Genomic DNA, 14521 nt, shown 5'->3' on the forward strand with positions numbered 1-14521 from the left:
ATTGAACCAAGCTCAAACATGGACTCAGAGTCAGATAGCCTATGATCATGCTTTGGATGGACTAGATTCGAACATAGACTGCCGTAATACTTTGAGCGTTCTTGAAACCCTCTGTTTAGTTGTTCTTGTCAGTTCCACCACTTTAGAGCTGAACATCCTGTATGCATCTACCAACTTTTCAATGTACATTTTTTGTTTAAAAAAATTTTACACCATTCTTATATTTCAATCAAGAGAACTTATTGCATATAATTTGCAACTATACTTCTGATGAGAAAGACGCAAATATAAACTGATAGTCTTAATCTATATTAAGAGAATTTTTCTTGCATTATTTGCAAAATTTAGCTTTTAAGATAAATATAGCAAAAAAAGGTAGCAAGAATTTTACATAAAAACAAGCGTTAGTGCACCAGTTAATCACTACTAGTTGCAAAATATTTGAATGCAATTGATTGTGAGTTCCATAAGAATCGACCAATGTCTCAATATTTTTTTTTTAGTTAAAAAAAAAAATCTAAGTATTCTTTTTGCATTGATGGACTTTCTCCCTAATGCAATCACCCAAGAACAGGTGAATGTGCTATAGATCTGAATCTTAATAGGTTTGGGATAGGAGAGGAGAAATGGAACCAAACCATCAAGCCTTTTCTGAAAAGAATCTGTGCCAAATAACATGAATTCAATAACGCGTGCACAACCATACAGAAATTTAGAAAAAAAAAAAAGAATGTTACAAATGAAGATGCACACATTATCATTTATAAAATTCCGGGCTCTTTGGAATACCTGATAATTGAGAATTTTAACTTGATAAACAAGGGTAAAAATTCATTGGCTAACAGCCTTTGACAACATAATCCATGTATTAAGACAACAAAAGCTTCATTCATATGTCCGCTTCCGTTTCAAGATGGTGGGAAATATAGAGATCAAACCGATGAGAAACAGAACAACCAAAGTCTTCAAGTCGTACAAATCCCTCATAGACTTCAGCTCCCCCAGGGCAAGGCCAGCCTGTTCAAAGCGAAGCATTATTTTCAGTAAAAAATGAACAAAAATTAAAATATCTTCTAATGTCATAAAAACAATTCATCCGATATAAATCATTTTATTAATTTCAAGAGCGCTTTAAAGGTAAAGATCCATCGCAAATACAAAGTAAAGAAATTGAATGCTGCCACCTATACAAGGACAAATGGGGTAATGAACTATCACGGCATTTTTTGGAGAATAACTTTAGTTGTGCAGGTAGCACAAAGTGATTACTGAGCAGGTAGCACAAAAACGGGGAAATGAACTATCACAGCATTTTTTGGAGTATAACTTTAGTTGGTGATTACTGAGCAGGGAGCGTCTATGTGCCAGGGCTAAGTGACATAGTCAATCACGTGACACCATTTTATGTGGGGCCTGCACTCTGAAACTGTGGGCCCCATGTAATGCTGGCATGTGATTGGCTATGGCACTTAGCCATGTCACTTGATCGTTCCTTTGATCTCAACTCGTGATTACTGCACTATCCAGAAAATAAGCAGGATCATCAGCCAAACATTTCATTATTCTATGATCCGAGGTGCCAACCTAGCTGAAAAATATCAACCCCCCCCCCCCCAATTCTACAAAATATGTCATTTGTAGAATGTGTCCATCTCTTATCACATGATAAGTTGTCAAGCAAAGTTGCCACATCAAGAAGAGATACAAGGGAAGAAAGGAGCAAGCCGTTTAAAATACTCTAAAGAAGAAGCAGAAAGTGGAACAGACGGCAACTTGAAGCGAAATGAGAATCAAAGCAAAAGCAAGATAAGAATCCTACCAGAAGCAAATGTGTTACGCTTTCTTTAACTAATAACAAGGATCTCTATGTTGTAGAATTGAAACATCATAACACTGAAACTAAATAATATGCAATATGCGAAATAAATAAAGATATTAAATCTTCACATAACCAACATAGAAAGGTTCCAATTAGACATTATCAATGGAAAAATAATCATTAATTTTAACAATATAAATAATAAAATAACATAATCTCCTTGATGATTTTGCAAAAAGATGAAAATAAATGACAGGTTTTTAAATGTGATTCTCATGTCTGGGAATTTTGATTCTTGGGATTCTCAAACACAGGAATATTCTTATAATTGGGGAATTGTGTTTCTCATATTAAAAAAAAAATGCCCGTCCAAATGCTTCAAAAGCAAGGCACTGTAATTGCCCTTTTTATGGGTCTTCACTGGCATCAGGAAATGACCTAAGATGCATACATATACCTTTGACATTGTTCGACTCATTCCCCCCAAACTTTTTCTTACTGATGGTCACTGGCCCACAAACAATAGTACAAAGAAAGGGCAACATTCAAAACCATTTTTTTACCACATTAGGAAATGAGATAACTCTGAATTTGAAGCAAATGCCCTCCTACCTTTACTTCCAAATTACAATGATACCACCAAATTTAGCCCTTGACGCTTTTGCAATACAGTCACATCCCCTCCAGATTTCACCAATAGTGTACAACTTTCTCCATTTTCATCTACATGTTGCCCATGTTAAATCCATGTTTTTAATGAAATTTTTCAATATATGTTATCATTTTGACACAGCTTAGATATTTGTCTGTGATTAGTAGATCTTAGAGAATCTACTGCCACAAATTGACACACAACAGGGGTTTTAAGTTCATTTATACATGTGTTTTTCTTCTAGTGTTAATTTGATGAGAGATGGAGGTCTTTACATCACAACAAAAATCCAAGATGTCAAAAAATCTTGGTCCAACTCCATATCAAGACATTCCATAATCCTCCCATTATCCACTGAGCACAAAGTTGGAAGCATCAACATATCAAACCCTGTATCATCCTTACAAAATAAACACTCACACCCTACCTAGGGGCCATGTTTATACGGTTTAACATCTTCCCTTTAGCTTCCAAAACCCTTCTAAATAAACCATAAAAAGTATGGTTGCTGTAGTTCCCACTACCTCTTCTAATGGCTCCAACAGGCCTCATAGATATCAGTCAGTGAAGAAAAAACTGCCTTTTTCTCTCATGAGAAAAGAATAGTTAAAGGCATATACATAAAGGATATCCATATATCCTCTTTAATATGATCAGTGAGGATTGTTTACTCCCCCATACTTCTGGTCATTATGCACTGAAACACCATCATCAACCCACTCTTTTTACCCTAAGCTTCTAGCTTTCATGTCAAAATAGATGAAAATTTGCCATTTTTCTTACAAACAATGATTTTCGAGGCTTACATACTTGCTTGGAATTAGGACTGCATGTTTTGGTCATCACAATAAATCGCCTAGCATTACTAGAGATGAAATTGCAATATGCATCCATATTCATCTTCATGTACTTGTTTCCTTCATCCCATTTATAAAGTGTTCCTGTTCTCATTCCAAGGAATCAGGTTTGCATTCTCTGCAACTTTACCAAGCATCCTACTCAATTCCTCTCATGCTTTTGTTTTGAACCTTAAATTAACATTTGATTTTCCAGCAAACCAACCTCTATCTTGTCGGTCTTTCCCTCCACGGCTCCATCAACCTTGTCTAATCTCAATTCTTCCACTTTAACCTTGTTTCAACTGATTATTCTTCCCATCATTTTTGTCCCATCTCTCTCTTAAAAATATAAAATGTGCAATATTAAGTAATAATACAAACATTGTAGCTAACTAGTCAACTAAGCTTAAGAAAAATCATACCCTTACTAGAAAACTAGGGGCAGATTATATTATGTAGTCCTATGAAAATCAGTATGATGGAAACCAAGGGGGAAAATCACACCACACCACATACAAAAACTATTATTGTTATGAATTTTCTTTGGCAACTAGGAAAAGCAACTGCCTGCACATATGTTTGATAAAATGGAGAGCAGATCTTGGCCTTGTTGGGGAACGACTCAACACCCTATCGATAGATCGCACTATTGATAGATCGAAGAAGCAAAAACGGGAAGAAGAGGAGAAAATCAACCATACAAAGAACAAAGATTTTACATGGTTCGACAAGAGTTGCCAAAGTCCACAGCCGCACTGAGATCCTCTATTAAGATTAAGATACACACACATCTTACAAAAGACGGATTGTTCTCTTTAAATACAAGGACTATAGGGCAACCTATTTAAGGTAAAATTACAAAACTACCCTCCAACAATTCTTGCCTCTGGGAGAACCCCCACCTTACAGGAAAGAGGATGCTGCCCCGTGTAATCGCCCTCCAACTTACCACGAAATTGGATCCGCGGAAAGTAGGGATTTATATCAAGGTAGAAATCAGGCTCCACACTCCTCCAACAGACCTGAAAGGGTATTTTACCCATAGATGAACAAGCCTTATTTGCTAGAAAAGGATTGATGGAAAATCTGCAAAATTCTGACTGCCTTAGTGTAATCAAGAGCCTTGTTATTTCCACATTTGATACCTCTATTCATGAAGTCCGCAAAATTGAGAAGAACACAAAGTGAAAGGGTTTAGGGCTTAGACAATGGACCTCAAAACTAGAAAGTGAAAGGGTTTAGGAAAATCCAAAAAGTGCAAGGACTTCAAATAAACCCATGTCTTTCCATACTAATGTATTCACATTTCCCTACTTTATTTTATGTGTGTGTGTGTGTGTGTGTGTGTCCAACAGCAACAATGAAAGATGGCTTTGTGTGTAAAGTACCTATGACTCTGTCACTAGCTTCAATTATGTTAAAGGACGTAACTTCTTTTTATGCTAATTGGGTTTGCCAAATTTAATGCTAGAAGGTCAATGTCAGGCTGTTGTATGTGTTTGGGCAATCACTTATTTCATGTAGTAGTAAGAAGCAAAGAAAAGTTCCTAGTTCTAATACAGAAGTGGAATATAGACCTATGGCAATGGTAACAATAAAGAACTCACTCACAATTCTTGGACTGCTTATTTCAAAATCAATTCTATATTCCAACAATAAAAGTGTAGTAGCTACCTCCATAAATCGAGTTTTGCACAATAAAGATAAGCATATTGAATCCAGTCATTTTGTTCATGATAAGATTGAAGCCCAAGAGTTAGATACTCAATTTATGTATAGAAGAGATCAAGGTACAGATTAATTTACAAGGGTGTTGAAAAAAGCGAGGGGCTAGGTGTTAAAGAGCAAGCTATTCATGATTCTCACTCATGCGTATCTTAAGAGGCTGTCGAATGGTGACTAGTAGTCCTAATGTCTTTTATGTATATGAAGTGGCATACCTGTAATATATGTACAATCTTAACGTATTAGTGTCGCATTACCAATTAACGACAAATATATAATTTCTGAATCAATTAGCTATTATAAATATCTATTGAAAGATGATAGCCCTAACCCATCATTAGAGCAGGATGGTTTGACTGCAAGGATCCTTTTCTTCCACCTATACATCTCCTCCTCTTTTTCTCTTTCTCTTCTTTGTTCACAGTAACTACTCTCTCTCCTATCATAGAATGACATATAAACAGATGGATTACAGACAAGTCTCAATGTTCACACATGGCCTTAAGAGGCATGGATTACAATACATGGAGCACCTAGGTGCTCTTTTAATGATTTCAGTTTTCTATATCAAATGAAATCTTTGAGAAGAATGGCTGCAGCCTAGCTGTAACCCTTTTCGTTATCAGGCATCAAGTAAACAGTGGGTAATATTGGGGATAGCAAAGGTGGATGTGTGTGTTTATCATTTTCTGGCATCTCTGTACTTTACCAAGAAACTAACTAAAGTGGCAAGAATAAATCAATAATAAGCAAGTGTTCAAAGATCATCAATTAGTTAGAAAAAACTCTCAATATCAAAACAAGTATCATAAGATAGAATTATTACAACTTAGAGTCAAGATAAACTTCATACTATATGAGATAAATAAAGAAGAGAAATGGGTCAGAAAGAAAGCTAATATTAAGAAAAGTGTACAGAATGAACTTACTCTAACAGTAATATAAGAAGCTGGGATAAGACCAACCAATGTTGCAAGGAAGAATACGTGGAAAGGTATGTCAACAATTGGAGAAGCTACATTGATAAATGTATTAGGAAGTGTTGGTGTTATCCTCAGAAAAAGCATATAGTTGAGTAGTTTATCTCTTCGCTTTGCTATCTGGAAAATAGCCAGAATTGTAAATGTTTGAAAGAACATAGAAAAGTTATCACCAAGATGTGCACAAAATAGTTAAATTTAAGGAACAGGCAGTGAGAATTCTCTCTTCAGGCCCAAATCCCAGTTTAGATTCCAGCAGAATGGAGTTCTTATAGGGACCCATTTTCCTATGTTAAAGTGGGGGATCCAGTAAAAAAGTGGTTTCGCCCAAGTGGTTAGGGCTCTGTGCACTTAGCCCCAAGGGGGCTTGGCATAGTGGGGTGGGGCCTTGGCTGCTAGACAGGCAGTCAAGGTTCGATTCTCATGGCGTCACTCCTCTGTGCAAGCCAATGCATAGCATAGGCCTGGGGGGCAGGGGTCCTAGCCTCGGAGTTTTACGTTGTCGGCACAACGACCGTGGGTATGGCAGGCTGAGCCAGTGCAACCAGGTCTTCATGCCGGTAGCGGTTTCTTCGGGTTATAAATTCAAAAACAAAAAAAAAGTGGAGGATCCAGTAGAACGAATCCTGCTAGTTTTGCACAGCCAAGGATGAAAAAGGCAGAAATTTTCACTTCAACACCAGGAGAGGTTGTGATGAATTCCCATTGAAAGTGGGAACTTAGGACCCATGTTTCATAAAACAGCCTGGTAAATAGAATTATATCCCTGTGGTACAGTTCTATTTACCGAGTCAAAGTAAAACAAGCACACCCAAAATAAAAGTCTGAAAACATCATAAAGAATGACACAACCAAGCTGGTATAAGTTGGTGAGGGTCTCAGAAATACCTCAGATTGGAAAAACCTCAACTTTTCAGGCCATAACCAGAAGATGATAGGTCTGCCAATTAATTTAGAGAGGAAATAGCAGGATGATGCCCCAGAAGTGGCAGTAAAGACAACTAAGGCTACACCTCTGGCCACACCAAAAAGAGCGCCAGCAAGCAATGACATGAATATGGTTCCGGGAATCATAAATGTTTGCATGAAAATATAGATAGAACAGTAACCCAGTATGAACCGCAGTTGATAGTCCCTTGCATATAAAGCAAGATGCCCTCTGAAGACACAGTTCAAAAGTAGAAAGTTAGACACAGAGCATGAGTAATGGCAAATATGTGAGAACAATATACAAAATATAACTAGTGGCAAATATGTGAGAACAATATACTAGTCATAAATGTTTAATTCAAATAAATGTTGTTATTCATTCATGCATGCTCACGCCTCATGGCAATTAATAACTGAAATATGTGAGATAAAGAATCCAACAACTGAAGAACAATGGAGCATTTACAAAGTAGTAAAGGACCATAAAGATTTGAAAGTGTGACGAAAAACATGGATTAACTAAGATCAACTTAAAAAAATAAACAAAGAAAAAGAAAAAGAAAATCTACTAAGTGCTGGAAGAGTGGCATACATCTAGTATTGCACATTCATGTACTGTTGCATGATTTTTAAATAATGTTGATTAACACCATAAAGTTTAGTTTAATGCTTGAAGACTATTTTCGCTGACTAGATCATGTTCTTTATAAGTACTTTAATGGGTCAAGTTTGCGACAATTTGTTTGTACTTATATATGGCTTAGAAAACTCCTTTTTTTTATTTTTTCTGTTTTTTTAGTCAATCTGACCCCATGGATGTGATCTACATGCTCCAGTGGGATCAGCATTTGGATCGCTGGACTCCGACACCAGTGCAGGATTTCCCAGCGATTAAAAAATCAACAGCAGTAACATTTGAGCATGTTGAACGCATCTACAACATCAAATTGAACCAAAACAACTTGCATCATCAGACTCCAACTAGGTTGTACATAACAAACAATTGTACCAAATATGTATCCTACTTCAATATACCAAGTTTACTCAGTAAATTAATATCATATGATAGTGATTCTGTCACACATTCACATGTTTCTTGATTCATCATGCTCCTACCACATTACCCTTATCTCAAGCACTCTCTTTTAGTGGGTCGTAGAGCCTCTCTTAGGCCTACGCTAATACAGAGCTCAAGAATGTTGAGTAAAATTTTGTACCAACATGTTATCTACGTTATCAAACAAAAGAAACCCCCACAAAAGGATCTCCTACCTCAGACTACTGCACGGAAAAATATCCAAAGAAGATGTCCATTGTCCTCCTACAGTTCAAGTTATTGTGCTAAGTCAAGTTTGACAAAAATGACTCCTCAAAATCAGGAAGGAACAAATTCCTCGGCTATGAGACTCCAATAATAAGACACTTACCAATCTGACATATATTGTACAATTGACATATTTCGCACAAAAATCCTCATTGTACAAGTGGTTGATACTTGCTGGTGATAAATTGCAAAATCCTAGAAAAGAGGAAAAGGTTTTGGAGTACTCTCTTTATAAGGCACGTCGCTTAGTACGGAAACCCATCTCAACATCAGGGCAAAAATGAACAATTCAATCTGGGAAACAACACTAGGGCTGAGCAAAATATAGACATCTTGACCTCTGTGAAACTTTTTTTCCCACACAACCACAAGGAGAGACAGGGAAAGATCATTCAAGCAACATCACAAGCAACAATTATAAGTTTAAAGCAGAAGCAGCAGAGAAATCAACAAAAATAACAAAGAATAAAACAGAACAACAACAACAACAAAAGAAAAAACTCAAAAAGAGAAACTGGCATTCATCACATCGCGTTGCTGCTTGTGAATCAATTGACGAGATCGAACGCAATATGAATATGAAATCAGAGCACGAAAGGAAGTCAGAAGGAAAGGCAAATGAGAAAACACAAAAGGGAAATGCAGAGAAAACAAATCAGCTAATCAGACGACATTACTTCAGGATTCGAAGATCCGACAACGTGCGCGGAAGCCTGATGATCTTATCGTACTCGGCGGCCGGCATCGTCAGGTAGATGCAAGACAACCCCACGACGAAGAGCAAGAAAACGCAGACGGCGGCCGTCATCTCCCATTGAGTTAATTGGTATCGAGCGTCCGGCTGCGACGATTTCTTGCCAGTCGGGGACTCGACGTCGGCGGCGTTCTCTTCGTCCCGCTGCCTCCCCGCCGATTCGCTAGAGAAAATCCTCGGACCAGCCATTCTGACGCAGAAAACAACGACCAAAAAGAACGAATCTCATCCACCGTCATGGTGAACCTCGATCCTCCATCGACGGCTCCAATTTCACCTCAAAGAACGCCATTTAACCGCGATGGAGAGATTCCGGAGCTCCGGTGCATCAAAATTTGGGGCTTTTTTCCTGATTTTGAGGTGATTGGAGCGGTTTTCTCGACCAAATAGGAGGAAACAAAAGGGGGACCCCCAAAACAAAATCTGAAGAAACAAAGGGACCGGATCGAGGACTAGGGACGGAGGATCGAAAGATCGAAGGATGAGTTATGTTTGAATCTGAGCGAAGTATGAAGGAAGGGGGGGAACGAATAATCGATGGAGGCCTCTATTTTTCTTTCTTTCAAAATAGTCGGTCAGTTTTTCTATAATTAAGGAACACTCCTAATATTTATAAATTTTCGAAAAGTGCGATCTGTTCACGAAAATTTTCATTTAGATGGGCAAATTTTTGCCTTAATTACGAAAATAAGCCTCACGTTTGGAGGACATGAAAGAGGGATGGAGCTTAAAATCAAAACCCGTGCGGGATGAACTTATGTTTTTCTCCGCCGCACCTTGCCGTGCCCCGTTCCCGATTCCCGTTTCTAACGCCTAAAATTTTCAACTTAAAAATATAAAATTTTAGTCTTAATTTTTTTTTTTAAATAGCACGGCAAAAATAGTTTGGGTTTTGAAAAATCGAACAATTTTGATAGATTACAAAAAGTGAAAAAAAGACTCAATCCCACCAGTAAGAAAATGGCAAGGATGGTACCATACATGGGTGGTTGGTGGGGATGGGGTGGTAGAGAGAAGAAGTCCCCTGCCCCCCCTTCTTCACTGATAAACCAGGTTATGTCTCCTTGCTCAATAAACTAGGCCATGTCTGGTGAAAAAAGAAGGGGGACCAAGTGTTTACAAGCCTGGGTTTCGACAAAAGATCAGGTGTGTGAAGCCCAGTTTTTGTGTCACCTCAGTGTCATAGAAAACAATTTTTGGACCCTTAACGTGGTTCGACACTCCAAACCTGGTTGTAGCTTTTCCTTTTTTAGCTTCTCTTCAGAAACTTTTGTTAATCTTATCATGATTTACAGAGGAAGGTGTAAGTATTCATTGTTGAATTTTAGCTTTACTTGTTTTAGTTCTTTTTTATATATTATATCTGACATTCTATTTTTTTTTTTTGCATTGATCATGTTGCTCAAAAGAGTTCATTCAAACCCTTCGTGTTCTTCCCCAACAAATGTTTGAATCTACTTTCTTACTCTAGCATAATAATGATGTATCTGTCAATCTATTTTTCTCACTTCAGGTAAGAGATGTTATTTCCTTTATTTTTGTGACAACCAAATGCACCTTTGGATTAGTATATTTTAAGAATGTGTTCCTACATTACTCTTTAGTTTTGCAGTTTCATGGGTACAGAGATATCTTTCATAATTATTTTTCTAGTTCCTTTGCCTTCTAAACTTTATGTGTTCTCCAAAGGAGATCTTTTATTTCTTCTATTGGTGTTAGGATCACATTGCAACTGCATAAAAGTCTTTCCATCTTAAGTAATTGCAGGTATAAATGTGCATATGAGAGTGATTAAGTCTGCTTTATATTCTCTGATTTTTATATGAATCTAAAGTTTGTTTTGGGTATTTATAAGTGCCTGCTACACTTGGAGACACGTTTTTCTTTGTTCATGATGAATGTTGCCCACAGAATTAATAGCTGCCTATGTCACACGGACTTGGCTAGGGGGCCGGACACGGTCAACCAAGTGTTGGACTCGGTCAACGCATCGGGGTCGAGTTTGTTCATATTTTGGATTCGGTCAATTTTGATCAAGTCTATTTTTGTTCATTTTTAAGGCAAAAAATTAAAAAGAAATTTGCTTTTTTATATATTTTAAATATATATATAGCTGAGTCTTATATATATATATATATATATTTAAAAATATATATACAAATATATATAACCGAGTCCCCGTGTCCAAAAATTTTAAAATTGGGTCCCACCCGCACCCATGTGACATAGATAGCTGCCTAATCTAACATTTAAATTTTCTCTTCAGGTCTCCCATTTGTCCAAAGCATGACTGCTGGTTCAAATTTCACTGAGAAGCTCATGCCTGAAGAATTTCAGCAGCTGCCTCGGTTGAACACAAAATCAAAGGAACCAGTGGTCTTTAAAGATACTGAAATGCAAGTGCAAGTCGCAGTGACAGTGAGAGCGATGGCTCGTCTAGTAGTCGAGAGGGATCTGATGTTCATGTAGATATCATGAAAAGTGATGATGGAAATGATGAAGGTCTGCACGGATCTCAATTCCCTGATCCAAGGTTATCGTCCTCACCTTTTGCTTGCAGACAGAGTGATAATTATTATGGACAACATGATGAGCATGGATTCATTTGTCAATTTCCCACTTCTGGTCGAACCTCAGAGGAGGTTGGAACTCACAATGATATGGTTAATGTAGTTGAACCTGCAGGTGTTTCTTCTGTTGCAGACAGAATGAAAGGAAGTTTAGGTGACAAATTAGAATTGGTTTCCAAGGAAGTGCCGGTCTCATACACAAAGGATCAATCATTAGAAGAGCTAACTCCTGATTCCTCAGACAACTATGAGAATAAATTGAGTCAAAAGGAAATATGTGGTGAGAATGCTAATACTAATATCAATGAGCAGATTGCAGAGCAGGGTATTAAGGATGGAAAATTTGACGTGGTTGAATTAGTTCCTGCTGCCAACTCAAAGACACTTACAGACAGTGTGTGCCCTCAAGATTATGCACCGAGTGCTAAGAGGGAAGGCCTGAAAATAAATGGCAAAACTGTACCATCGGCACATTCGAAAGGTAGCGATGCTGCTTCCTCTTTGGGTTCACATTTTAGTTCTCCTGATAGATTGATCGAAGACCCCACAATGCGTCCTATTGGGGATGTGGATAACGTCTCTGAGAAGGTAGTTGACCCCCTAACTAAGTCAAGAGGCAGCAACTTGCAACAAAAGAAACATAATGGGCAAAGTAGAAAATTTTCAGAGGAAAGGTTCATGGCAACCCCACATACATTGAATATGCCCAATGATATTAAGCATGCAGTTAGTAACGAGAAGAAAGGAAAACTGAAAAGAGAGTACTCTGATCTAGAACTTGGTGAATTTCGAGAGACTTTGTCCAGTGAGGTTGCTCAGGATCTCAAGAAACAGTTGGAGAGAAAAAATTCTTTTAATAGGGTGGAGAATAAAGTAGATTCTTCAGAGAATATGTATTCAGATTCTGGTTATCAAAAGCAATGGAAAAAGGGTGTCCTGGACTCCACAAAGCCATCTCCACAATTTTCCGATCCTGGTGTTCAAGGGTTTGTAGGTAGCCAGTTCGGGACAAGGTTGCCTGAATCTGACTCTCTTAATTTTATGAGGCAGCAGCAAAATGTCACTATAACTCATCATCCTACATCCGCAGATCTAGTTGATGTTGATTATTCATCTCAATTAGGAAGATCATCATTTACAAGAGCTGGCAGAAATGATGTGAAAGCAAGCTATAGGGTATTATTACCTGGAGATCATGGAAGTTCTGATAAAAAGAACTCAGCCAACACATTACATCAGCAAGATACAAAAAATCATAAAACTTCTACAGGAACTAAACCACAAAAGTCAAATCAATTTGCTGATTCAGTTGCCAGTAAACAGGATATTTCCCAAACTGAGAACATGACATGTGGCAAGAAGAGAACAAGTGTTTCCATTGATGAACATTCACTCTATGCGATTTATGATAAAGATAGACCAGAAGTTAAGGAACCAATCCAAAATGATTCCCAGTAAGTTACTACTCTTTGGGGTACCTACTGATATGCCCATGTATTTAGCTCTGTAGATTCTTTGGACATGCATGCCAAATGCATGGATATCCACAATGATGTTGCAGGAATAAGCATATTACTTATATGCAGATTCATGTGTGTATCCAATCGACAGGGCTTCAATGATGTTGTCTTAAAATTAATATGTGCATTGGATATAGGAAGAGTGTGACTGACAGAATTGCCTGAAAATTAGTTGATGTTGGCAATTCATTGTGTTAAGTTTTTGGTTATAAACTACTTATGTCTTAATATTTTGGTTTGATTAACAGATATAAAGATTACGCAAGGGAATATTGTGAGAAGCATAGTTGTTACTGCTCTTTGAATAGGGCATTGGAGGATGACCGGTAATATGTTCCAAGTTTATTTCTGTGGAATTTGTTCTGGTCTTGTATCTATAGATTTTAAGTTTGTGTACTTAAAGGAATTGCATACTGTGTTTTATCTGCCAATAGTCTCAAGTCCTGATATTTTTTTGTATGTACTGAAACTTTTATTTGTAGGACACACTTTCAGAAGCTTGGCCGTGACCTTGAACTTGTGAAAGGTAGAGATGCAGATGCATATGCTAATGTCCTTGGCCAATTACGAAGAGCATATCATCAATGTGCAGAGGTATAAACTTCTCTTATTCTATTCCTTAAGAAATGCAGTCTCTGAGCGAGTACCTTAGTGTGAAAAGCCCCTCATCCTGTCAAGACCAATTAATTCAACTTCTGCTTTTGTTGATGATAGACCCTTCTCATATGTAGTGATTCCTTTTTTATGTTTAACTTCATCCAGTTTTTGTTATCATGAAGTCACTGTTGATAGAATGTCTTTGAGACACTATAGGAATGAGGATTGGTTGAGTTGTTTAAATCTTTACCAAGTAAAAATCTCAAATATTTCTCATTTTTCATATCCTTATTAAGGTTATGTTGAACGTCTTATGAATATTAATTGATGGAATGTCAAACTGGCTCTGTTAAAAGTGGAATCATCTTGTCTTTTGATATTTTACTGTCACGAGTCTGAATTAATATCACTATGGCTGCAGGTTTGATTTGTTACTTTTTGGTTATCCAAGGAATTAAGTTATGCAGTCTTTTACTTGGGTCCTGGTTGCTCATGGTTCTTTCAAGCTTTCCAAATAGTTTATCCTGTCAAATTTATGCTTTTTTCATTAATTTTTATTTTTGGCTTCTGTGATCTCTCTTTTAGATAAATTCAGCTTATGATTGAGAAGCACAATGTTGTTATGTCAAAGCAGTTATTTCCTTTGTAGGAACAGTGGTGATGTTTGAATCCTATTCAAAAATTTTGCAGATGTTCTTGCAGAAAGCAGAAAAAATGCAGCTATTAGGAATATATGTCATGCTTTTCCTTGCATCTTAGGTTATATTAGACGATGTAAGCATTTTGCATATTCACGATGACCAGATAGCCT

At 37.2% G+C, this 14521-nt stretch overlaps 1 protein-coding gene across 1 annotated transcript; it reads right to left on the reverse strand.

The window, feature by feature from the left end:
• Window positions 1-733: 733 nt before the first annotated feature.
• Window positions 734-9488, reverse strand: LOC149847302 (putative membrane protein At4g09580). Its single transcript, XM_089998372.1, has 4 exons — window positions 8947-9488; window positions 6904-7174; window positions 5965-6135; window positions 734-1017 (listed from the first exon to the last, which is right to left on the reverse strand). The coding sequence occupies exons 1-4, from the start codon at window positions 9210-9212 to the stop codon at window positions 886-888; spliced, it is 840 nt and encodes a 279-aa protein (XP_089854498.1). The 5' UTR covers window positions 9213-9488; the 3' UTR covers window positions 734-885.
• Window positions 9489-14521: the final 5033 nt, after the last annotated feature.

Source organism: Nuphar pumila, chromosome 2 (assembly GCF_984573655.1).
Source record: "Nuphar pumila chromosome 2, dmNupPumi1.hap1.1, whole genome shotgun sequence".
In the NCBI taxonomy this organism is placed as follows: Eukaryota; Viridiplantae; Streptophyta; class Magnoliopsida; order Nymphaeales; family Nymphaeaceae; genus Nuphar; species Nuphar pumila.